The sequence below is a fragment of the Salmo salar genome, chromosome 22 (assembly GCF_965601325.2).
Source record: "Salmo salar chromosome 22, fSalSal1, whole genome shotgun sequence".
In the NCBI taxonomy this organism is placed as follows: Eukaryota; Metazoa; Chordata; class Actinopteri; order Salmoniformes; family Salmonidae; genus Salmo; species Salmo salar.
In genome coordinates, this window is record NC_138312.1 from 30,718,383 (window position 1) to 30,745,259 (window position 26,877).

Consider the following 26,877-nt stretch of genomic DNA (forward strand, 5'->3'; position numbering starts at 1 on the left):
TCAAATATAAAATATATTTTGACTTGTTTAACACTTTGCCTTCACTATTATTCTGCAATGTAGAATTTTTTTTACAAAATAAAGAAAAACCCTTCAATGAGTAGGTGTGTCCAAAATTTTGACTGGTACTGTATGTGAGTGAGTGAGATGTTTGTAAAATTCCTGAACTTCGTGTTTTCATCATTCTAGATTGCAGCCGGTAGCAACAAGAAAAAGCGTGGCGATGTGCTTGAACCCAAGAACAGAAAGAAACAGTACACATGCATCAAGTGCAAGAAATACATTTGCAACACACACACAGTAAAACTCTGTCCCTCATGTGGCTCATTTATCATTTCCATTAAATACTGTATGTAAAATTTGTCCTTCCAATTTGTTCAGTTCAAAGCAATAAACATCAGTAGTGATGAAAACCTTGTTTCATTTATATTTGTTCAAGATAAATATGATTTATTCCACCCATGTCTTGATTATAATATATTTTTGTTTACAAAAATCCCATTTTACAAAAAAACACTATAGCGCTTTTATTGATACATGTGATCTAGCAGAGGTAAATGGAAAATGTTAACCATGTATGCTGTCTATATTGCTTGTAATTGACGTCAACGTCTAAGTATTAAGTATTTTTACATACATTGTTATGGCCGTATTGTTTTAAAAACCCAATAGTATTGTGGGTCCTTCAGACCCGCGAACATTGGGTGAATAACAAAAAGATGAACACCTGCTCCCAAGTGGCGCAGCGGTCTAAGGAACTGCATCTCAGTGCTTAAGGCATCACTACAGACACCCTGGTTCGATTCCAGGGTGTCTGTTTCCAGGGTGTCAGTTTCACAACCTGCTGTGATTTGGAGTCCCAGAGGGCGGTGCAAAATTGGCCCAGCGTCGTCTGGGTTTGGCCGGTGTAGGCCATCATTGTAAATAAGGAGTTGTCCTTAACTGACTTGCCTAGTTAAATAAAATGTAATAAAAAACAAGTGTTAATTCTGCATTGGAACGGTCTAAATTAATAACCTCGGGGAACCGGGTGATGTTAAACAAATTCGCCCAGTGATACCCACCCATTTTATGGCATGCTATGAAAAGTTTCCGTACGGTTTGTATTTGTGTTTAGTCAAAATGCCGCTGCCATAAATGTAGCAATAACTGTAGTGGAGCTGGGCAGAGACCCTGCAGTCACAGCTTGAGTGCACTGCACCATCACCTGTGCAATAAAGGTCCAGATCTCTTGGCAGATGATGTAGGTTAGTGCGCCACATCTCGATCAGACGGACGGTGCCGTTGCGTCAATGCTGTGTAATACTCTGCAGTCAAACTATTTTTACTGAATATGTGTGCAACAAAAGTTCAACATTCACTTTTTGCTACTATTTTTGTCAAGTCTATGCATACAATTGATGCATATTGTTGCAACATTGGAAATGAATGTACTTCTGGTCCAAAACGCAATGATGCTGGTCTGATCGAGGCTAGTCTATTACTTTGCAGTACATTTTAAAACGATAGTCTTCCGTTGGATATGCCTTTGCATGAACCTTCATGCAATTAAATTCGATGCATGCATTCTGCTGCGATTCCAACGACTGGCCACTCGTGGCATCCCTCTTGCGTCCGTTTTATGAGTCTTGGCGGAAGAGCCTGGCGTGGGCGCACAGCACTGTGCTGCATGCAGGGAGATTAAGCATATCATCTATCGGAATTAAAACAGTGCTACTGCCGGATTCACATAAGTGGAATGTAACCAGATTTTTAACAACAATATTTTACCCATGCATTTTAAGCATATTGGTGGCAATTTCAAAAGGACAATCTGATTGGTGGAGACGTCAAGGTACGATTTATTTTGAGGTTATAATATTCATGAAAGGCCTATGATTTTCTTATGATGGATTATTATTGAGGATTTTATCAGTTGCATTCCCACTTAACTTGAAACAGTCATGCAAATAGATAATTGTTTCAAAACATGTATCTACGTTATGTGCGAATTAGAGGCTTTGATTCAGAATAAGATATATCCTAATTATAGCTTGTTAAATATCATTAGAGGCGTTGGTGACCTTTTACGAGTATATTGCTGCCATATTTAATTTGTATTAAGAAAATATACATTATTATAAACAAGTATACCTGTATCATTTGTCTATGTACACCAACCGCACCCGGTCAATTCAGAGGCCTCTGAGAAAGGCTGAATCATATATCTCAATTCTGTCCATCGACGTGCTTTGACCTGAAATTGGTCTAGATTTGATTAGATCTGAATGACAACATAGTGTGTTTTTCATAGTTTGCGCAATGGATTGCATCAGAGGAAGAATAACGGAGCGCAAGGATGAGATACTCAAACATAAGCCTGTCGATAACTGCAGTTAATAAATCCAACATTTTTACGGGTCCTGGAAAGGCAAAATAAGCATTACACACATTAGTCGGGAGGGACACATACAGCACTACTAGACATGGCGCTGGCACGGATACAGGCTACAACCAACTCACATTTGTTCATCCAACTCTTTGATTCTGTTTAACCCATCGACTATTATAGCCGTCCTGTTCTTGCGTTTGCATGTAAACGTTTTTTTTTTGACAGCATTGGCTTCTTCCGTGGTGTCCTCCCATGAACACCATTCTTATTTAGTGTTTTACGTATCGTAGACTCGTCAACAGAGATGTTAGCATGTTCCAGAGATTTTTGTAAATATTGATGTGACACGCTAGGATTCTTCTAAACCTCATTGAGAATTCTGCAGTCATCTTTGCAGGACACTGTGAATGTTTAAATTATGTATTCAATATAGACAAGAAAAAATACAATAATTTGTGTGTTATTAGTGTAAGCAACCTGTGTTTGTCTATTGTTGTGACTTAGATGAAGATCAGATCAAATTGTATGACCAATTTATGCAGATATCCAGGTAATTCCAAAGGGTTCACATACTTTTTCTTGTCACTGTATGTACATGAAGGAAGGGTAAAGTGACTAGGCATCAGGATAGATAATAATAAGAGTAAAATAAAGTACAGACTAGCAGCAGCAAATGATGAGTGTAAACGTGTGTCAGAAATAGAGGTGCTGGATGTCTGGGAGCTCGGCCCCAGACATCCATGTACTGGGCTGTCCGCACCACCCTCTGTAGCACTTTGCGGTCAAGGATGGTGTATTTGCCATACCAAGCGGTGATGCAGCCAGTCAATAGGCTCTCGATGGTGCAGCTGTAGAACTTTAGAGGATCCGAGGGCCAATGCCAAATCTTTTCAGTCTCCTGAGGGGGAAGAGGTTCTGCCGTGCCCTCTTCAAGACTGTGCTGGTGTTTGTGGACCATGTTCAGTCCTTAGTGATGTGGATGGGAGCACAGAGCTTCCTTCAGGCTCCTGAACCCCGCTTCGATCTCGTCCCCGTCCATTTCACTGTTTTCGGGAGGCGGGCCCTGGTTAGAACGGTAAGGGGGGAGGCTATAGCCGCAAAGTTGGGGATAAACCGGCTGTAGTATCCTGCCAATCCCAGGAAGGACTGGTGCGTGTAACGGGCCAGTCACGTCCCACATGGACCTTCCTCTCCTGGAGCTTGACGTTCCTCCGTCCGATCAAACACCCCAGGTGCTCCACCTTCCCGAGCACTAGCTTGCATTTCTTGGGGTTTGCTGTCAACCCAGCTTGCCTGAGCGAGTCCAGCACTGCCAGTTTTGGCACCAAACTCATGCGCTGTGGGACTCTTCGATGACCCCCATCCTCAACATAGCCTTCACTTCCTGCGTCACGGCCTTCCTTCGGGCCTCGGGGATCAAGTTTGGCCTCTTTTGTACCGTATCCCCGGGCCAGGTAAGAAACATGGTGTTCAATGATGGTCGTGCGGCCCGGCTTTTTGGAGAAAACCTGCTGTGTTCCGAGCAAAATGGCGCCGACAGAGATGGTCGCCTCGCTTCGAGTCCAAAGGAAACTATGCAGTATTTTGATTTTTTATGTATTATTTCTTAAATTGTTACCCCAGGAAAACTTAAGTCGTATTACATACAGCTGGGAAGAACAATTGGATATAAGAGCAATGTCAACTTACCAACATTACGACCAGGAATACGACTTTCCCGAAGAGGATCCTCTGTTTGGACCACCACCCAGGACAATGGATCTAATCCCAGAAGCCGACCCAAAACAACGGCGCCGCAGAAGGGGCAGACGGAGCGGCCTCCTGGTCAGGCTCCATAGACGTGCACATTGCCCACCGCCCCCGAGTATACTACTCGCCAATGTCCAGTCTCTTAACAACAAGATAGATGAAATTAGAGCAAGGGTTGCCTTCCAGAGAGACAACAGAGATTGTAACATTCATTCTCTGTTTCACGGAAACATGGCTCTCTCGGGATATGTTGTCGGAATCGGTTCAGCCACCAGGCTTCTCCATGCATCGCGCCAACAGAGATAAACACCTCTCTGGGAAGAGAAAGTGGAAGAGTGGGTGTATGCTTCATGATTAACGACTCATGGTGTAATCATAACACACAGGAACTCAAGTTCTTCTGCTCACCCGACCTAGAATTACTTACAATCAAATGCCGGCCATATTACCTCCCAAGAGAATTCTCGTCAGCTATTGTTATGGCTGTGTGCATTCCCCTCAAGCAGACACAACGACGGCCCTCAAGGAACTTCACTCGACTCTATGTAAACTGGAAACCATATATCCTGAGGCTGCATTTATTGTAGCTGGGGATTTTAACAAAGCAAATTTAAGAACAAGGCTACCTAAATTCTATCAGCATATTGATTGCAGTACTCGCAGAGGTAATACACTCGATCACTGCTACTCTAACTTACGCAATGCATACAAAGCCTTCTCCCACCCTCCCTTCGGCAAATCCGACCATGACGTGATCTTGCTCGACCGTCTTATAGGCAGAAACTCAAACAGGATGTTCCAGTGACTAGAACCATTCAACACTGGTCTGACCAATCGGAATCCACGCTTCAAGATTGTTTTGATCACGCGGATTGGGACATGTTCCAGTCAGCCTCAGAGAACAACATCGATCTATACGCTGACTCTGTGAGTGAGTTTATAAGGAAGTGCATTGGAGATGTTGTACCCACTGTGAATATTAAAACCTACCCTAACCAGAAACCGTGGCTGGATGGCGGCATTCACACAAAATTGAAAACGCGAACCATTGCATTTAACCATGGAAAGAGGTCTGGGAATATGGCTGAATATAAACAGTGTAGTTATTCCCTCCGCAAGGAAATCAAACAAGTGAAATGCCAGTACAGGGACAAAGTGGAGTTGCAATTCAACGGCTCAGACATGAGACGTATGTAGCAGGGTCTACAGGAAATCATGGACTACAAAAAGAAAACCAGCCATGTCACGGACACCGACGTCACGCTTCCAGCCAAACAAAACACCTTTGCCCGCTTTGAGGATAATACAGTGCCACCGTTGCGGCCTGCTAACAAGTACTGCACACCCCCCCCCCCCCCCCCCCCCCTCCTTCTCCGTGGCCGATGTGAGTAAAATATGTTAACCCTCGCAAGGCTGCTGGCCCAGAGCATGCGCAGACCAGCTGGCTGGTGTGTTTACAGACATATTCAATCGCTCCCTAGCCCAGTCTATTGTCCCCACATGCTTCAAGATGGCCACCATTGTTCCTGTACCCAAGAAGGCAAAGATAACTGAACTAAAGGACTATCACCCCATAGCACTCAGTTCTGTCATCATGAAGTGCTTTGACAGACTAGTCAAGGATCACCTCCACCTTACCTGCCACCCTAGACCCACTTCAGTTTGTATACTGCCCCAACAGGTCCACAGATGATGCAATCGCCATCACGCTGCACACTGCCCTATCCCATCTGGACAAGAGGATTACCTATGTAAGAATGCTGTTCATTGACTACAGCTCAGCATTCAACACCATAGAACCCTCCAAGCTCATCATTAAGCTTGAGGCCCGGGGTCTCAACCCCGCCCTCTCAATTGGGTCCTGGACTTTCTGACGGCCGTCCCCAGGTGGTGAAGGTAGGAAACAACATCTCCACTTCACTGATCCTCAACACTGGGGCCCCACAAGGATGTGTGCTCAGCACCCTCCTGTACTCCCTGTTCACCCATGACTGCGTGGCCATGCACGCCTTCAACTCAATCATCAAGTTTGCAGACGACACAACAGTAGTGGGCTTGATTAACAGCAATGACGAGACAGCCTACAGGGAGGAGGTGAGGGCACTTATGTACATAAGGTATTTATGCTTTATATTGTTAATAAATTAGCAAACATTTCTAAAAACCTGTTTTCAATTTGTCATTATGGGGTATTGTGTGTAGATTGATCAGGAAAAAATGTAATTTAATACATTTTTAGAATAACGCTGTAATGTAACAAAATGTGGAAAAAGTCAAGGGGTCCAAATACTTTCTGAATGCACTGTATCTGTAAGTGTGTTTGATGCGGGCTATCTAATATATGTAATATGTTTGAAAAATGTTAGAGAAATAATTAGTACCCAACCCAAGTGACATGCATGAACGTTTAGGACACTAAAACCTTTGTATTTTACCCCAATTTCGATATCGCTGTAACTCCCCAATGGGCTTGGGAGGCGAAGGTCAAGTTATGCGTCCCCCCGAAACATGATCCGCCAAATCACAGTTCTTAACACCCGTCCGCGTAACCCGGAAGCCAGTCGCACCGATGTGTCGGAGGAAACACCGTTCAACTGACGACCGTTCAACTGATGCCTGCAGGCGTCCGACGCTGGGCCAATTGTGTGCCGCCCTATGGGACTCCGGATCACGGCTGGTTGTGATAAAGCCCGGGATCAAACCCGGATCTGTAGTGACGCCATTAGCACTGCGATGCAGTGCCTTAGACCGCTGTGCCACTCCATAGGCCATTAAAACTTTAATAGTCTTAATTAAAATGTCCATCCCTTATGAAAACAGGAGTTGCTTTGGACACAAGCATTAGGTTCTATACAGTGGGTTGAACTCCTTGCAGGTCGCCAGGGTAGGGCATCGTGTGATTTATGAGTGCTGAGTAGTTGCTTAGTGCTGACCCTCTTCGAATGTTCTTTTACCTATATTGATTTCTTCCTATTGACCACACTAAAGGCAGGTTGGGCATCCCCACTCAGCCCCCTCTCGCTAAGTTCTACCCTGTGAGGTAAAGGACTTGGAGCAAGAAAAACTCTCACCTCACCTGCAGTATGGTGCTTGGATGTGATGGTGATCCATCTCCTCTCCTTACTTCCTACACACACTCTCCCTAACCCCTACACACACTCTCCCTAACCCCTACACACACTCTCCCTACCCACTATACACACTCTCCCTACCCCCTATACACACTCTCCCTAACCCCTACACACACTCTCCCTACCCACTATACACACTCTCCCTACCCCCTATACACACTCTCTTTACCCCCTATACACACACTCTTCCTACCCTCTACACACACTCTCCCTACCCCCTATACACACTCTCCCTACCCCCCTATACACACTCTCCCTAACCCCTACACACACTCTCCCTACCCACTATACACACTCTCCCTACCCACTATACACACTCTCCCTACCCCCTATACACACTCTCTCTACCCCCTATACACACACTCTCCCTACCCCCTATACACACTCTCCCTACCCCATATACACACTCTCCCAACCCCCTACATACACTCCAACCAAATGAATCAGTACAGCTATAGTCTGAAGGGAAATCAGTGTCCTCTGTGATAATGATCACAGAAATAAATGACCAGTGGGTGGCTGGTTACTCTATATGACATCATTGGTCTCCATGTCCATATCTGACAAATGTAATTGTCAATGAAATGCACCTGACTTATTTATCTGCATTGAAAGTGCACAAATAGGTATGAACTGTTTTTAATTTGATAGACTATATCTATTTTTGGGGATTGTACTATGCCTAATGCAAGGGGTCAGGCTACTTACTTTACAGCCCTTATGTATATAAGTAAGACGGGTCAAGGTACCACAAAGTAGGAATATTTGCATGTCCTTTGTTTGAATGTGAACGGTGCAACGTTGTACTATTGTTTAAAGCTACACTCTGTAAGATGTGGATATCCTCAAAGAGTGGGTCACCAACAAAGACATAAACAATGGTGCAAATGTGTTCCATGACCATGACATTTTCACATGCAAATAGTACATGATTTCTATGAAACAGTATGTAATGCTCAATGAATGACATTCCACATGAGAGCAACATTATGTTTTCTGAACACGATTTGAAACTATTTGTTATTTGGTTGTGATAAAGTACCTTACATAGGTGTAGTAATTGCGTGAAGGTATTCATGTCATATTCTTCGAAATCAAGGTGCATATCTCATTATTAAAAATACTGGAAATCTTGGTAACATAGTTCACCGCCACAGACATGATAGTCTGACAGACGATTATGACTTCCGAGCCTCATATGAACCAATTAAATGAGGCTTGTATGGCTGTGTTTACACAGACAACCGAAGAACCCAAATCTGATTTTCTTTCTATATCTGTAATTTTTTTCTGACTGTCCACACTAAGTTTTTCATGTGACCCATATCATATTTGCACATTCACACTGATATATCCTCTGAAGTAGTACACAGATACAATGCTTATTTCCTTTCACGGTTCCTTTCAATTTTAGGGTGGTTGTCATGAAAACGGCAGGGTGCTAAATAAAAACACTTCAGAGCAAATAAATCTGATCTGAGCATCCAGACAGCGGTTGCATTTGGAGGATTGGGTTTGTATCAGGATTCGGATGTACATACAGTTGAAGTCGGAGGTTTACATACACCTTAGCCAAATCAGTTTTTCACAATTCCTGACTTTTAATCCTAGTAAAAATTCTCTGTTTTAGGTCAGTTAGGATTACAACTTTATTTTAAGAATGTGAAATGTCAGAATGATAGTAGAGATAATGATTTATTTCAGCTTTTATTTCTATCATCACATACCCAGTGGGTCAGAAGTTTACATACACTCAATTAGTATTTGGTAGCATTGCCTTTAAATTGTTTTACTTGGGTCAAACGTTTTGGGTAGCCTTCCGCAAGCTTCCCACAATAAGTCGGGTGAATTTTGGCCCATTCCTCCTGACAGAGCTGGTGTAACTCAGGTTTGTAGGCCTCCTTGCTCGCACATACTTTTTCAGTTCTGCCCACACATTTTCTATAGGATTGAGGTCAGGGCTTTGTGATGGCCACTCCAATACCTTGACTTTGTTGTCCTTAAGCCATTTTGCCACAACTTTGGAAGGTAGCTTGGGGTCATTGTCCATTTGGAAGACCCATTTGCAACCAAGCTTTAACTTCATGACTGATGTCTTGAGATGTTGCTTCAATATATCCACATAATTTTCCTACCTCATGATGCCATCTATTTTGTGAAGTGCACCAGTCCCTCCTGCAGCAAAGCACCCCCACAACATGATGCTGCCACCCCCGTGCTTCACGGTTGGGATGGTGTTCTTTGGCTTGAAAGCCTCCCCCTTTTTCCTCCAAACATAACGATGGTCATTATGGCCAAACAGTTCTATTTTTGTTTCATCAGACCAGAGGACATTTCTCCAAAAAGTACGATCTTTGTCCCCATGTGCAGTTGCAAAGCGTAGTCTGGCTTTTTTATGGCGGTTTTGGAGCAGTGGCTTCTTCCTTGCTGAGTGGCTTTTCAGGATATGTCGATATAGGACTCTTTTTACTATATAGATATAGATACTTTTGTACCTGTTTCCTCCAGCATCTTCACAAGGTCCTTTGCCCTTGTTCTGGGATTGATTTGCACTTTTCACACCAAAGTACATTCATCTTTAGGAGACAGAACGCGTCTCCTTCCTGAGCGGTACGACGGCTGCGTGGTCCCATAGTATTTATACTGACGTACTATTGTTTGTACAGATGAACGTGGTACCCTCAGGCGTTTGGAAATTGCTCCCAAGGATGAACCAGACTTGTGGAGGTCTACCATTTTTTTCTGAGGTCTTGGCTGATTTCTTTTGATTTTCTCATGATGTCAAGCAAAGAGGCACTGAGTTTGAAGGTAGGCCTTGAAATACATCCACAGGTACACCTCCAATGGACTCAAATGATGTCAATTAGCCTATCAGAAGCTTCTGACATCCTTTTCTGGAATTTTCCAAGCTGTTTTAAAGGCACAGTAAACTTAGTGTATGTAAACTTCTGACCCACTGGAATTGATACAGTGAATTATAAGTGAAACTGTCTGTAAATAATTGTTGGGAAAATGACTTGTGTCATGCACAAAGTAGATGTAGACTTGCCAAAACTCTAATTTGTTAACAAGACATTTGTGGAGTGGTTGAAAAACGTTTTTTAATGACTCCAACCTAACTGTATGTAAACGCTCGACTTCAACTGTACCTGCATTTACACAGGCAGCCGAATTCTGATATTTTTTCCACTAATTGGTCTTTTAACCAATCACATCAGATCTTTTCACATCAGATCTTTTTCAGAGCTGATCTGATTGGTCAAAATACCAATTAGTGAAAAGATAATCAAAATTGATCCGCCTCTGTAAAAGCAGCCAATTGGAGGTGGTATAAATCGGATGTCAAAAGATCCAACTCCATGTGTTTTTTTTCTTTCTGTTTACACATTAGGTAAAATATCAGACAGGTATCAGATATGCAAATAAGGCTGTACTTAAAATTCAGATCTTTTGCAAATTAGGCTGTGTTTACACAGGCAGTCCAATTCTGATCTTTTGCCCAATTATTGGCTAAATAATTTGATCTGATTGGTCAAAAGACCAATTAGTGGCAAAAAGCTCAGAATTGGGCTGCCTGTGTAAACACAGCCTAATTTGCAAAAGATCTGAATTGGGCTGCCTGTGTAAACGCAGCCTATATGTCATAATCAGTTGGTGAACTATTGTGGGTGTGGCTCTGCAGCTGTAAACTATGAATTCTGCTTCAATGATAGTTGTTGAGACCCCTGAATTCACTGCATTTGTGTCAGAAGTGGAATGTCGTTACAGTAGATGCATATTCCAAAGGAAGGTGATAGTTTACTGAACTTACTACAACCTTGAGCGATCTCGTGTGCCTGCTTTAAAACTGAGTCAATAGAATTGTTTGATTATCTTAACACTGGGAATTATCATGAAACAAATCACCAACAAGACAAGTTTTATCTCCCTTGGCTCTAATTGTCGTACTTAAATAGAGCCTTCTTTCCCCCTAGACTTTGCTCAGCATTTATCTGCTGTTAACACAACCGTCATCACTACCATTCATTTAACAGCTCCATCATGAAAGGCCATCATATCTGCTAAACATCCTTACCTTTGCTGTACCTGCATGTCGCAGTTTCCTCCCCTCCCTCTATTATTTTTACCAATATTCATATTTTTCACTGGTCCATTAATACCGTGCCCTTGGAAATTAGAAGTTACCTCAGGTATCCTACTGAATAAACATAACTTATGTGTTATTGTTTACAGATGGGGAAAGTCCTTAGCTGTTCATTATGGGATTTTGGGGGATCCAATGGCCGACAGGAGACGTCTTCTCTCTGAGTGGATACAGGCAGTAGGGTATGATACCAGCTCTCTTTTACTGTAATGGATGCCAGACATGTTTTTTTTCTGTTGCATAACAAATTCAAGTTGTTTAGAAAGTGTTAAATCAGATTTCATGTGATACTGTAAGCTGCCATTTACTGTAGCTGAATATAACCGAATCATGGCAGTGTTCAATTCATCCAGCAATTAGGCTATATTGTAATTACTTCGCCACCATGGCCTATTTATTGCCTTAACTTACCTCATTTGCACTCACTGTATATAGACTTTTTTTGTTTTCTTTTGTTCTACTGTATTATTGACTGTATGTTTTGTTTATTCCATGTGTAACTCTGTGTTGTTGTGTGTCGAATTGCTACGCTTTATCTTGGCCAGGTCGCAGTTGCAAATGAGAACTTGTTCTCAACTAGCCTACCTGGTTAAATAAAGGTGAAATAAATAAGTAAATCAAATAAAATAATCTTGTCACCTCAGATATGGTCACATACTGTTGGACTTTTGCTTCGCCGCCCAAGCAGGTGGTGACCGCAGCACATCTCCTGTTTGTCCTTATGTGCTGTGACAGTTTTTAGGATGCGTTCCTTAAGGAAAACAGTGTTGTTGGCCATTGTGGCGTCGGTGCTGTTGGTGGTGGCCCTCCTCCATTCCTGGCCCACCCGGGCCTACACCACCGTGGATGTCTGGCAGAGACCAGGGCCTGCAGTAGAGAGGCACCTGGAGGAGAGGTTCCCAGAACCAGACCACAGATCTGCCAACATCCCCTATCGCGTGAAGGAGAGTGTTGCAGGGTCAGTATTTGATATAAGGCCTTTGAAATGATTCATTCTGATTCAATAAGCTGATGATGTGGTGGAAATCATGTTTCATTGTCATTTGATTGATGAAGTCCTATCATCCCTTCCGTCTGTCTCCAGTCTGTTGGCACGTAACGGGTGTGTGTGTGAAGGTGAGACTGGGGGCATGAACCTGCCCTTTGCCCAGCTGCTGTTCCCCCGGGTGTCGGCACACCCCATGCACACTGCATTTGAGGCCTCTGAGCTGGACGAGATGAAGAAACGAAGGGCCAAGGAGTACCAGGGCTTCCAGATGAGGTGAGAGCAAAGGACTGTACACCAGCACAGAACTGAAAGGGAAGGACTTCCCATATATCATCGTAGGTAGTCCTTACCCTAGGGGAAGTTGCTGCGTTTGTCATTTCATGTGATTAAATACCAAGCTTTGAAATTCTTAGGGTTAGGTTAAACTTGCTGTAGGTCTTTTGAAGGAGATGGGTTAGGCTCAACATTACCCAATTTTCTAAACATATAGGCCAAATAGGGTTCATGAGGCTTTAGTCTAGCTGTAATAGCTTTGAGTACTGATTATTAAACTGGTGTGTATCTGCCCCCTACAGGTCTCAGACTCCTGCAGATATGCTCATCGTGGCCGAGGCCAACAATCCTCTGCAGTACCCAACACAGGGGATGGAAGTACGGCCGCTCAAAACCATCCTCATCCCAGGTCTGACCCATAACAAAGATTAGTTTTATTTTACCTTGACATACATTGCATTCGGAAAGTATTCAGACCCCTTGACCTTTTCCACATTTTGTTACGTTACAGCCTTATTCTAAAATTGTAACAACGCCTCTCGAGGAGGGGTGTGTGTAGGAAATCAGGAGCAGGAGAGCAGATAGGTTCCAGGGTAATCAATGTTTATTCAGGCGGTCCCGAAAGTACAACACAAACACAATAGGAAAACCGCACTAACGTCGTTTCCACCCACAGGGAAGGAATTACGCACACGGAGGAGAAACCTCGACTCCTCAAACTACTGAGCAAAATGCCCTCGGTAAACACATACCGTAATAAACAAAACAAATCCCGTGGTGCAGGCACGCACCCCTTACAAGCATAATACAGCAATAATCCCACACACAGCTTAACCTGCAGCGGGGAAATATAAACCCACCGAAATCAGCTAAACTAAACACAGGTGTGAAAAACCAGACAGAACTAAACAAAAAGGAAAATGGGATTGGTGGCAGCTAGTAGGCCGGCGACGACGACCGCCGAGCACCGCCCGAACAGGGAGAGGAGCCACCTTCGGTGGAAGTCGTGATAGTACCCCCCCCCCCCCCCGACGCGCGGCTCCCGCAGCGCGCCAACGCCGGCCTCGAAGACGACCCGGAGGACGAGGTGCAGGGCGATCCGGATGGAGGCGGTGAAACTCACTCAGCAGAGATGGATCCAAGACGTCCCCCACCGGCACCCAGCATGGAATCCAGTATGGATCGTACCGTGTACGCCGGGGCCCCCTCGATGTCCGGGGGGGTGGAGGGACCTCCTGCACCTCAGTTTCTTGAAGCGGACCAGCCACCACCGGCCTGAGGAGAGACACATGATACGAGGGGTTAATACGGTAATAACGGGGGAGCTGTAACCTATAACACACCTCGTTTATCCTCCTCAGGACTTTAAATGGCCCCACAAACCGCGGACCCAGCTTCCGGCAGGGCAGGCGGAGGGGCAGGTTTCGGGTCGAGAGCCAGACCCGATCCCCAGGCGTGAACACTGGGGCCTCACTGCGGTGGCGGTCAGCGCTCATCTTCTGCCGGCCCTCGGCCCGGTTGAGGTGCTCCTGGACGGCCTCCCAGGTCTCCCTCGAGTGCTGTACCCAATCCTCCACCACAGGAGCCTCGGTCTGGCTCTGATGCCATGGTACCAGGACCGGTTGATACCCCAACACGCACTGAAAAGGCGAAATGTTCGTTGAGGAGTGGCGGAGCGAGTTCTGGGCCATCTCTGCCCATGGAACATACCTCGCCCACTCCCCTGGCCGGTCCTGGCAATACGACCACAGAAACCTACCCACATCCTGGTTCACTCTCTCCACCTGCCCATTACTCTCGGGTGAAAATCAGAGGTCAGGCTGACCGAGACCCCCAGATGCTCCATGAACGCCTTCCACACCCGGGACGTGAACTGGGGACCCCGATCAGAAACTAAGTCCTCAGGCACCCCGTAGTGCCGGAAGACGTGAGTAAATAGGGCCTCCCCGCAGTATGTAGGGCAGTAGGGAGACCGGACAAAGGGATGAGATGACAGGACTTAGAAAACCGATCCACAACGACCAGGATCGTGGTGTTCCCCTGGGAAGGAGGGAGATCGGTCAGGAAGTCTACCGATAGGTGTGACCAAGGCCGCTGTGGAACGGGGAGGGGTTGTAACTTCCCTCTGGGCAGGTGTCTAGGAGCCTTGCACTGAGCGCACACTGAACAGGAGGAAACATAAAACCTCACATCCTTTGCTAAAGTGGGCCACCAGTACTTCCCCCTAAGGCTTCGCACCATCCTATCTATGCCTGGATGACCAGAGGAAGGTAACGTATGCGCCCACCAAATCAATCTATTGCGGACACCAAGCGGGACATACCTCCGTCCCGCAGGACACTGAGGCAGAGTAGGCTCCGAACGACATGCCCGCTCGATGTCCGCATTCACCTCCCACACCACCGGCGCCACCAGATAAGAGGCCGGAAGAATGAGGGTGGGATCGATGGGCCGTTCCTCCGTATCATACAGACGGGACAGTGCGTCTGCCTTAGTGTTCTGGGAACCTGGTCTATACGAGATTGTAAATCTAAATCTGGTGAAAAACATGGCCCACCTTGCCTGACGAGGGTTCAGTCTGCTCGCCGCCCGGATGTACTCCAGATTACGGTGGTCAGTGCAGATGAGGAAAGGGTGTTTCGCCCCCTCGAGCCAATGTCTCCCCAGTTTCAGCGCTTTTATGACAGCTAGCAACTCCCGGTCCCCCACGTCATAGTTTTGCTCCGCCGGGCTGAGCTTCCTCGAAAAGAAAGCGCAGGGGCGGAGCTTCAGTGGCGTGCCTGAGCGCTGTGAGAGCACGGCTCCTACCCCAGCCTCGGACGTGTCCACCTCCACCATGAATGCCAAAGAGGGATCCGGATGAGCCAATACGGGAGCCTCGGTAAACAGAGACTTCAAGCGATCAAAAGCTCTGTCCGCCTCAGCCGACCACCACAGACGCACCGGCCCTCCCTTCAGCAGTGAGGTAATGGGAGCAGCCACCTGCCCCAAACCCCGGATAAACCTCTGGTAGTAATTGGCAAACCCTAAAAACCACTGCACCTCCTTCACCGTGGTGGGAGTCGGCCATTTACGCACGGCCGAAATGCGGTCACACTCCATTTCCACCCCTGATGTGGAAATGCGATACCCCAGGAAGGAGACGGACTGTTTGAAGAACACGCATTTCTCAGCCTTGACATATAAGTCATGCTCCAACAGTCGCCCAAGCACTTTGCGCACCAGAGACACATGCGCGGCGCGTGTAGCGGAATATATCAGGATGTCATCGATATAAGCCACCACACCCTGCCCATACAGGTCCCTGAGAATGTCATCTACAAAGGATTGGAAGACGGCTGGAGCATTCTTCAACCCATACGGCATGACGAGGTACTCATAATGACCGGATGTGGTACTAAATGCTGTCTTCCACTCATTTCCCGCCCGGATACGCACCAAGTTATACGCGCTCATGAGATCCAATTTTGTGAAAAAGCATGCTCCGTGGAATGACTCCGTTGCCATAGCGATGAGAGGTAACGGGTAACTGTACCCCACCGTAATCGAATTTAGACCTCAATAGTCAATGCACGGATGCAACCCTCCTCCTTTCTTCTTCACAAAAAAGAAACTCGCGGAGGCGGGTGACATGGAGGGCCGAATGTACCCTTGCCTCAGAGATTCAGAGACATATGTTTCCATAGCCACCGTCTCCTCCTGTGACAGGGGATACACGTGACTCCTGGGGGGTGTGGCGTCTACCTGGAGGTTTATTGCACAATCCCCTCGTTGATGGGGTGGTAATTTGGTCGCCATCTTCTTACAGAAGGCGATAGCCGAATCGGCATACTCGGGGGGAATGTCCACAGTGGGGACTTGGTCTGGACTCTCCACCGTCGTTGCACCGATGGAAACTCCCACACACCTGCCTGAGCACTCCTCTGACCACCCCTTTAGAGCCCTCTGTTGCCACGAAATAGTAGGGTTGTGAAAGGCCAACCAGGGAATCCCCAGCACCACCGGAAACACAGGAGAATCAATGAGGGGAAGAAAATGTTTTCCTCATGATCCCCCCGCGTAACCATGTCCAGTGGAGCCGTGGACTCCCTGACCACCCCTGAAACTAATGGTCAACTATCTAGGGAGTGCACCTGAAATGGTTTGTCCAGCGGAATCTGGGGAATCCCTAACCTATGTGCGAAACCACGATCCATAAAATTCCCTGCTGCACCTGAATCGACTAGCGCCTTATGCTGGGAATGAGGAGAAAACTCAGGGAAAGAAATCAAAACATACATGTGACCAACAGGGGGCTCTGGGTGAGCCTGGTGCTGACTCACCTGGGGTGTCCGAACAGTGCTCTGCCTGCCATCTCGACTCCCAGACGAGCCCCTCCAACACCGGTCGGCAGTGTGCCCTCTCCGACCACATCTGGTGCAGGAGGTGGCTCCTCCTCCGGTCGCCCTCGCTGCAGCACCTCCTAACTCCATGGGGGTTGGAGCAGAGGTGCTGGGGGGTGGAACCAACAGGACCCTATCCGGACGCCCGCGGGTAGCCAGCAAGTTATCCAACCTGATGGACATGTCCACTAGCTGGTCCAGGGTGAGGGTAGCGTATCTGCAGGCTAGCTCCCTGCGGACGTCCTCACGTAGGCTGCACCTATAGTGGTCAATCAAGGCCCTGTCGTTCCACCCCGAGCCGGCGGCCAAGGTCCAGAACTCCAGCGTGAAGTCTTGAGCACTCCTCGTCTCCTGCCGCAGATGGAACAGACGCTCACCCCCTCCGGGGGATGGTCGAACATGGTCCGGAAGAGGCGGGTGAACTCTGGGTAGTTGTCCCTTGCCGAGTCTGGTCCCTCCCAGACCGCGTTGGCCCACTCCAGAGCTTTACCGGACAGGCTGGAGACGAGGGCGTTCACGCTCTCCCCTCCCGAAGGAGCCGGGTGAACGGTTGCCAGGTACAGCTCCAGCTGGAGCAGAAAACCCTTGCACCCGGCAGCCGTCCCATCGTACTCCCTCGGGAGCGCGAGCCGAATACCGCTGGGCCCGGATGGTGCCGGCTCAGGTGATGGTGTAGGTTGGTACACGGTGGGTGCAGGGGTAGGCAGACCACCCCTCTCCCACCTCTCCATCGTTGCCATCACTTGATCCATGGCAGTCCCGAGACGGTGGAGAACGGTGGTATGATGTTGTACGCGCTCCTCCATGGACGTGGAGAGCGTGTCAGCTCCTGCTGACTCCATGTAGTGGTGCGGGACAAAAACGGATTAAATAAATACAAATCTAATCAATCTACACACAATACCCCATTATGACAAAGCAAAAACAGGTTTTTAGAAATGTAAAAAAATGGAATGCTCTGTCAGGTTGGATGGGGAGCGTCGCTGCACAGCTATTTTCAGGTCTCTCCAGAGATGTTTGATTGGGTTCAAGTCCAGGTTCTGGCTGGGCCACTCAAGGACATTCATAGACTTGTCCCGAAGCCACTCCTGCGTTGTCTTGGCTGTGTGCTTACGGTCGTTGTTCCGTTGGAAAGTGAATCGTCACCCCAGTCTGAGGTCCTGAGCACTCTGGAGCAGGTTTTCATCAAGGATCTCTCTGTACTTTGCTCTGTTCATCTTTCCCTCAATCCTGACTAGTCTCCCAGTCCCTGCCGCTGAAAAACATCCCCACAGCATGATGCTACCACCACCATGCTTCACCGTCAGGATGGTGCCAGGTTTCCTCCAGATTTAACGTTCAAGCCAAAGAATTCAATCTTGGTTTCATCAGACCAGAGAATCTTGTTTCTCATGGTCTGAGAGTCTTTAGGGGACTTTTGGCGAACTCCAAGCAGGCTGTCATGTGCCTTTTACTGAGGAGTGGCTTCCGTTTGGCCACTACCATAAGACCTGATTGGTGGAGTGCTGCAGAGATGGTTGTCCTTCTGGAAGGTTCTCCCATCTCTGGAGCTCTGTCAGAGTGACCATCGGTTTCTTGGTCATGTCCCGATGCTCAGTTTGGCCGGGTGGCCAACTCTAGGAAGAGTCTTGGTGGTTTCAAACTTATTCCATTTAAGAATGAGGGAGCCCACTGTGTTCTTGGGGACCTTCAATGCTGCAGAAATGTTTTGGTACCCTTCCCCAGAAGGCCCTCGACACAATCCTGTCTCGGAACTCTACGGACAATTCCTTCAACCTCATGGCTTGGTTTTTGCTCTGACATGCACTGTCAACTGTGGGACCTTATATAGACAGGTGTGTGCCTTTCCAAATCATGTCCAATTGATTGGAGTCCACCTGTGGTAAGTTGTAAAAACATCTCAAGGATGATCAATGGAAACAGGATGCACCTGAGCTCAATTTCGAGTCTCATAGCAAAGGGTCTGAATACATGGTATTTTTTATTTTTTATAAATTAGCAAGAATGTCTACAAACCTGTTTTCACTTTGTCATTATGTGTAGATTGATAATCCATTTTAGAATAAGGCTGTAAAGTAACAAAATGTGGAAAAAGAGAATGGGTCTGAATACTTTCTGAATGGACTGTAGGTCCCTTGATATTTAAAGCCTAATTTATAATGGAAACCTGGCGATAACAGGTAAAATCTACTGCTCACCCTGAGCTGATTATTGACTGGAGAAACAGGACCACGTCTCTGCACACTTCCAGTCAGATGCAAATTTCTTTAATTGTGGCTGAGCTTTCGGTCAGCCGACCTTCATCAGGAAACCTGGCAAAATAGGGGAAGCATACCTTGACAAGTGTAATTTTATCAAGTTACCAATCCAGGGAGACTGTCCTATTACAACAATGTTAAAAATAAGAAAAACCCCAGCACAACGGTAATCTCGATGCTGATCTTATTCACCAACGTTTTGGTCTCAATCAGTCTTCATCGGGGTATTTGGAGGTAAAACTCATTGTCTTTTAAAGTGACAGACAATAGGTGTTCTAACAATCTAACACTATTATTACTACAGTGTTAGTACTATTATTGCAACCACTGACAGCTAGTATCTCTACCATTACCACTATTACTACCATGACAACCTACTGCACTGTATGGCTGTTTTAGAGCAGAGAATAGTGTTTTGTTGCACAACAGAGAAATAGTGTTTACTCTAGCTGACAATTGATGTGGTGAATTTGGATTGGATAAACATCCAACACCTTCATCAAATATGCCAGTAAATTGATGTCATATGTTTTCAGGACTTGCAGTACAAGACCATCCCAGAGAGCTGTACACAGTAAGTAGACCAATAACATTTGGTTTGAGTTATTATTTCCAATACTATTCCATCTGTCTGGTCCTTGTCTTCTTTGTTCTCTGTCTCCCTCTTAATTTTTTTCTTTCTCAGGTCAACTTCACCTCCACCCTGGGAACGTTAAACGTGGCAGCGGAGGTTGAGGGGGTAAAGGTCAAAGGTGATGGGGAGATGCGCATGACCCTGACCAGCAGCCTGCTGTCCAATCTGAACCGGCAGCTACAGTTTGTCACCTACACCAACACACTGTTCCACCCTAGTACAGCAGACACAGGTGAGGCCAGACACGCCTGTCTTTCTGCTGTGTACTACTTATTTCTGTGTTGTGTCCATTATCAAAGTCCTATGCCAAATAACATCTGTAAAATATTTGTGGTAATGAGGTTGGAAATACTCTTGCTGTGTCTTTCAGTGCAGTTTGAGACAGAGGGTCACCAAGCCATGTTTACTATCAAGGTCCGTCATGGTGTAACTCCAAAACTCTACAACACGGGACCCAAAGGGGGTATGCTGACAAACACAACGGCTGACTGTATCTGTTACAACAGCACAACACTTACAACAACAAAAAATAGATCAATGTACAGTACAGTATGTAATGTCAAATACCCTAACTTTTTGTCTTTCTCTGTCCCCCTTCTAGAATACAACATCAGTGCCCTTGTTACCATAGCAACCAAAACCTTCCTGCGCTATGACAAGCTCCAAGATCTCATCGACAGTGTGCGAAAATACTATTCCACTGTCACCATAGTAATCGCTGATGACAGTGAAAACCCAAAGACAGTCTCTGGCCCCTACATCGAACATTACATCATGCCATTTGGAAAGGTTTCTTTTTTTAAACACTACTGCCTCTATTTGCAAGTAAGGGATGGGATACAGTGTACGTGTACCTGTCAAGTCAAAAATGTGTCTAACACCAACATTGTTTGCTTAAATGATCCTTGACAGATGACCTTAAGTGAAAAAGTTGGAAAGAAACTGTCTTGAAAAAAAGTCCTGTCTGTGATTTTCTTAGTTGCCCTTTCGCTGCTTCTGCTTCCTCTTTGCCACATCCTGTTCTCTGTGTCACAACAACTAGGGCTGGTTTGCAGGACGGAACCTAGCCGTTTCCCAGGTGACTACCAAGTATGTGCTGTGGGTGGACGATGACTTCATCTTCACGGCCAACACCAAGCTGGAGAAACTTGTGGACGTCCTGGAGAGGACTACCCTGGACCTGGTGAGGGGGCACAGGCATTGCCATACTGTATTGTAGACCTGGGTTCAAATATCACATAAAATCGTTCAAATACTTTGAGCGTTAGTTCCAATAATTCAACAATGGTCCACTTTCTGTGCAACAGTCGAATCCAGTTCAGAAGCTTTCTCTGGACTCAGAACGTGTTGGTTACTCACTGGGATTTACTCTACAGAGCCAAAAACAGCACCTACACGATTCACCACATTCCATCTTGGCTAGCATGAGGAAACATAATCAACATTTCAGTCCTTTTGCCAGACAGACACAACTTATCATGAGTTATTAAATGAAAGTTTAAAAATCATTTTGATTTACAGCACATCATGAAAAGAGTATTGAAAGAAATTATGTTAGCTGTCTTCTGAAGATGACAAATGAGGAGGAGGCATTCCTTGCTAGCCACATCCAGTCTATCATCTAACATTGCCTTTAAAAGCTGCGTTGTCTACAAGAGTGATAAGATTGGATCCCGGCCTTGTTTTCTACTTACAGAAGAAAACAATCTCTCAACAGACTCTTCCATTCTCTCATCCTCTCTTCTTCACTGATGCATACAGGCATATTTTTGCTCTGTAATACATGAACACCACAGCAATATTAGTCATGCGCGTGTGCACAAACTCACACAAACACGCAGGCATGGATGCACGCACACACACACGTCACACATGCACACAATCCTAGCACAAAAGCCACAAAAGCTGACACCCACACATAAGGCTTGTAATGAATGATCTGTGTGTGTCTGTTTGAGGGTGAAGGGTGTTTTGGCTGGAGCCTGAATCCCGCTCAGAGACTTACTGTGTGCTCTGGGAATAGAATAGACCTCTTGTGTACCATAGACTGGGACTCCAACTCTTGAGAGGGGAGTCTATGGGTTACACATGTCAGCAGCTGGTCTGCTGGACACTTTGAATCCCTTCTTTCTTTGGACCCCAAAAGCACAGACAGACAAACATGGGACGAAGATACTTCTCGGTTTTCTGGTTCTTATTTTAGTTTTGTCTGTTTATTATGTCCTTTGGAAAGATGACGTGATCAAGGATCCAACTGTTTCCATCGGTTTCCTTCTGATTTCGTATATCAAATCACTACAGCATGCACTCAATATCAACTTCAGTCAGACAATTGGAAGTACCCCTAATGTTTGTTTTGTACACAGTTGTCACGACTTCCGCCGAAGTCGGCTCCTCTCCTTGTTCGGGCGGCGTTCGGCGATCGACGTCACCGGCTTTCTAGCCATCGGCGCTCCATTTTGTTTGTTTCCATACACACCTGGTTTTCATTTCCCCAATCAATCTACTTGTATTTAACCCTCTGTTTCCCATCATGTTTTGTGTGTAATTGTTTCCTGTTGCTGTGGCGTCTTTTTACACGCTTTACTTTTGTTATGTTCCGTGTTTTTGAGCGCATTTGATTTATGTTGTGCTCTCGTTTTGGAACTTTAATAAAGTGCGCCTGTTTACATCACGCTCCTCTCCTGCACCTGACTTCGCCTCTTTTACACACGCTGACAATAGTATACAGTGCATTCGGAAAGTATTCAGACCCCTAAACTTTCCACATTTTGTTACGTTACAGCCTTTTAATAAAATTGATTAAATAAAAAATTGCAAATTTAAAAAAATAATAAACAGAAATCAGTTTTCCGACCCTTTGCTATGAGACTTGAAATTAAGCTCAGGTGCATCCTGTATCCATTGTTCATCCTTGAGATGTTTCTACAACTTGATTGGAGTCGACCTGTGGTAAATTCAATTAATTGGACATGATTTGGAAAGGCACACACCTGTCTATATAAGGTCCCAATGTTGACCGTTCATGTCAGAGAAAATCAAGCAATGAGGTTGAAGGAATTGTCCGTAGAGCTCCGAGACAATCAAGCCTTTATGGTAGAGTGGCTAGACAGAAACCACTCCTCAGTAAAAGGCACATGACAGCCCGCTTGGAATTTTCCAAAAGGACTCTCAGACAATGAGAAACAAGATTCTCTGCTTCTTCTGATGAAACCAAGATTGAACTCTTTGACCGGAATGCCAAGCGTCACGTCTGGAAGAAACCTGGCACCATCCCTATGGTCAAGCATAGTGCCAGCATCATGCTGTGGGGATGTTTTTCAGTGGCAGGGACTGGGAGACTAGTCAGGATCGAAGGAAAGATGAACGGAGCAAAGTATAGCGAGATCTTTGATGAAAACCTGCTCCAGAGTGCTCAGGACCTCACACAGTGGCGAAGGTTCACCTTCCAACAGGACAACGACCCTAAGCACACAGCAGGAGTTGCTTCGGGACAAGTCTCTGAATGTCCTTGAGTGGCCCAGCCAGAGCCCGGACTTGAACCTGATCGAGCATCTCTGGAGAGACATGAAAATAGCTGTGCAGCGACGAACCCATCCAACCTGACAGAGCTTGAGAATAAGAGGATCTGCAGAGTAAAATGGGAGAAACTCCCCAAATACAGGTGTGCCAAGCTTGTAGCGTCATACCCAAGAAGACTCAAGGCTTTAATCACTGCCAAAGGTGCTTCAACAAAGTACTGAGTAGAGGGTCTGAATACTTACGTATTTTTTTATTTGTAATAAATTAGCAAAATAGTCTAAAAACCTGTTTTTGCTTTGTCGTTATGCGGTATTGTATATAGATTGAAGAGGAGAAAAAACGATTTAATCAATTTTAGAATAAGGCTGTAACGTAACAAAATGTGGAAAAAGTCAAGGGATCTGAATACTTTCCAAATGCTTTGTATGTTTTTTGTGTGTATGTGTGTCAGAATCAGTTAATGCATTCTTTATATGCACATTTGTATCTGTGTTTTATGCACTGTGTGTGTGTGATTTAGGTGGGTGGTGCAGTGCGGGAGGCCACTGGCTACACTGCCACCTACAGGCAGACCATCTCCATTGAGCCAGGGGAGGAGGAGGGTGACTGCTTGCATATGCGGAGGGGCTTCCACCACATCATCCAGGGCTTTCCAAACTGCGTAGTCACGGACGGGGTCATCAACTTCTTCCTGGCCCGCACAGACAAGGTCCAGCAAGTGGGCTTTGACCCCCGTCTGGCCAGAGTGGCCCACCTGGGTGAGTACAGACCCAAACCCCAGCACCACACAGAGTGTGCCTGTCCATAACATCAGCTGTACCAGTAGTCAAATGTAGTCAGTGCTACGCGGAGCCTGCACCTGCACCTTATGAGTCCAAAGAGGAGTAGGATAGAAAGTAGGATAAGAGTACCCTAACCCTAAACCTTAATCTTGGCATAACTTGTGTTCAACCCTGGCTCAACCCAGATCCAAAACCCTCTAAATTGGGCTCCTCCATGTCCGAATTCACAATTTAACCCCTGAGCTGCACCATCTACATTTGGAAGAAAGTGATATAGGTAACAGTTCTTCAAAACCAGTCTGAATAGTCATTAATTAATTATGTATCAAAAATCTCAAGAAGGGAACGAAATAGCTTCTTCTCAAATGTTTGTTAGTTGCATGTACATATAAATTGTACATATAAATTGTGTGATACTTTCAGTTCCCTTAAAGTATCCCTTTAAGTTCCCTTAAAGCATAAAAACGAACCTCTTTCCTTTTGCTCTGACCCCTTGTCACAGAGTTTTTCATCGATGGCCTCGGCTCGCTTCACGTGGGATCCTGTGATGATGTCATCGTCAACCACGCCACCAAGATCAAGCTTCCCTGGGTCAGCCAATCAGAGAGTGACAAGACGTATGCCAAGTTCCGTTACCCACCAGCCTCCTCGGACGCCACACACACCAAAAACGGCCTCCTCTATTTCAAGAACCGCTTCCAGTGTTTGACTCACAATTAAATTCCCTGTTTTGTTAACCTGTCGTTTCTCCTCTCGTTCAAGATTCATGCTCTTTCTGAGTTGCCAAAGAAGCTCTCACCCAATGTGTCCAATCGGATAAGATTTTAGACAACCACATTACACACATCCCCTTGAAAATCGACCTTGCTTGTTTCACTCTAGAGGGATTGTCATTCAAACAGAGCAAAACTGTCATTTCTATTAACTTAATCATAATTTCTCTTCAGTTGTGTACTCTTGATTGTAAACTCAAGTTTGAGATAATTTTAAGGGATATATGTGTGTTTTGTGCCTCAAATCTTATCTGACAAGTCGCCACCGAGTCCTTTTGTTGAGGAAAGAGATCAAAGACATGCTGAATTAGCCTTACGCCCTCACAGGACTAAATGAGGTGAACGAGTTTCCATACTGTTATGAAGCGATCAGAGGTATGTGTACTCTGTCCTTCCCTTTGCACTATACAGTTTGAGCTGGACTGAACTCTATGGGTCAGACAAATGAGGATTGTGGGGACCATGGGGGACTGAGGATGAGGATTGACAGTCATTCAGTAGAGAGGACACTTCTCAGCATGTGACAACCCCTTCAGAGACACAACGCATGGGTGCTCCCTTTCCAACCCCGGACAATGAACACATTCAAGACTCTAAATGTGTGGCTAATTCTCCATGGGTGTCTGTGCCAATGGTTTCCCAGGTGGTTTGGTGTTGAATGATAATTTTGTTTGAAACCTCTGTGTCGCCCTTGACTGGCCCATGCTTGAGGAGAATGATGCTCATCCATCTGGTCTGGGATCTAACCCAGGAATAATATCCCTGTTTCACCTGGTCTAGTGCATTCTGTCTATCTAGGGTCGATCCCACTCTGTTTTATACTCCAAGCATCATAATAAGGAATGCTTCTGTCCATGCACGCATTTGAATGGGAGGTGAGATTAATTGCATTTTCATATGCTACCTCGAACAGAAGGGTTAGTTTGAACAAAGTGCATGTCTCTCTATTTCTTTATCAATTCTACATGGAAATAAACACACACTAACAGAATAATGGCACAGTTTGAGTTTAGAGAGTTGAAACGCTGTAAGAATGAGTAGAACACTAAAGGAAATGGTTGGGGAGACACAATGTTAGGATGACACATTATAGAGAGATGATATGAATGATAAAGCAAGGGTCACAGTCACACCGAAGTACCAAGGCAGCAAAACATTTTATACTTACAGTTCCTCTGCCATGCAACCTGACAGCAGGATCACATAATGTTATTGTGTGTCATGACCACTAGATGGCACCCTTGCATCAGAATAGTGCTTTTTAAAATCAAACTACAAATAGTTTTTTGTCATTTGTTATGAAATGCCCCAAGGTGCCAGTGATACATTAGATCACTTTTTATTTTGTCCTTTTTGAATAGAGGAATATTTTAAAACAGATACAATTTTGGGTGATGCCAGATTTAAATTTGTCTTTCCTGAAAGGGGATATTTAACACTAAGTGAGATCTCAGTTCAATTGAACCCTGACTGCAGTAGCCTATTTACACAGCACTGTAGCTCCTCTTCCATGGGAATCTATGACTAATACCACCTAGACTCCCCAAGCAGATGCTTCCTGTTTTCAGAATGAGAAGTGTTCTGCATGTGAGTAGGGGCAGTAGTTTGTCAACAAAGACACTGCTTAATGACAGGTTTGATTGAATTCCACACTCTCTGAAGTTAAGTAGTTGAAGGGATTTGGACAGTGATTTCCATTGTTCAACTGATGATGATGATGATGATGATGGCGGTTGTATTTTTTCTGCTTGCTTCACCTTAGAACCACGGGTCTGAGTCTTTCCAACCTGACAACTATCATCACGACAACCTTCTGCATTATCAGACTGTTTTCATTTAAACATGATTATAAAGTCTCTGATAAAAAATA

At 45.5% G+C, this 26,877-nt stretch overlaps 1 protein-coding gene across 2 annotated transcripts; it reads left to right on the top strand.

The window, feature by feature from the left end:
- The first annotated feature begins 1,644 nt into the window (after positions 1 to 1,644).
- On the top strand, positions 1,645 to 26,877 carry b4galnt1b (beta-1,4-N-acetyl-galactosaminyl transferase 1b). 2 transcript variants are annotated; one of them, NM_001165331.2, is made up of 12 exons: positions 1,645 to 1,834; positions 11,485 to 11,577; positions 12,131 to 12,353; positions 12,480 to 12,656; positions 12,959 to 13,065; positions 19,833 to 19,870; positions 19,982 to 20,162; positions 20,301 to 20,393; positions 20,532 to 20,719; positions 20,973 to 21,113; positions 23,973 to 24,210; positions 24,737 to 26,713. In NM_001165331.2, exons 3-12 carry the CDS (start codon positions 12,139 to 12,141, stop codon positions 24,952 to 24,954), a joined length of 1,596 nt encoding a protein of 531 aa, NP_001158803.1. In that variant the 5' UTR covers positions 1,645 to 1,834; positions 11,485 to 11,577; positions 12,131 to 12,138; the 3' UTR covers positions 24,955 to 26,713. The 2 variants fall into 2 exon arrangements, with proteins under 2 accessions (NP_001158803.1, XP_082823451.1); XM_082967325.1 differs by lacking the exons at positions 1,645 to 1,834; positions 11,485 to 11,577 and having other exon boundaries at positions 11,584 to 12,353; positions 24,737 to 26,877.

What these genes read in the sequence shown, in the direction of transcription:
- b4galnt1b (NM_001165331.2), top strand. Translation starts at nt 12,139, where the DNA reads ATGCGTTCCTTAAGGAAAACAGTGTTGTTGGCCATTGTGGCGTCGGTG. An exon ending in GTGAAGGAGAGTGTTGCAGG is followed by an intron (nt 12,354 to 12,479) that starts GTCAGTATTTGA and finishes GTCTGTCTCCAG; the next exon opens with TCTGTTGGCACGTAACGGGT. An exon ending in ACATCATGCCATTTGGAAAG is followed by an intron (nt 20,720 to 20,972) that starts GTTTCTTTTTTT and finishes CACAACAACTAG; the next exon opens with GGCTGGTTTGCAGGACGGAA.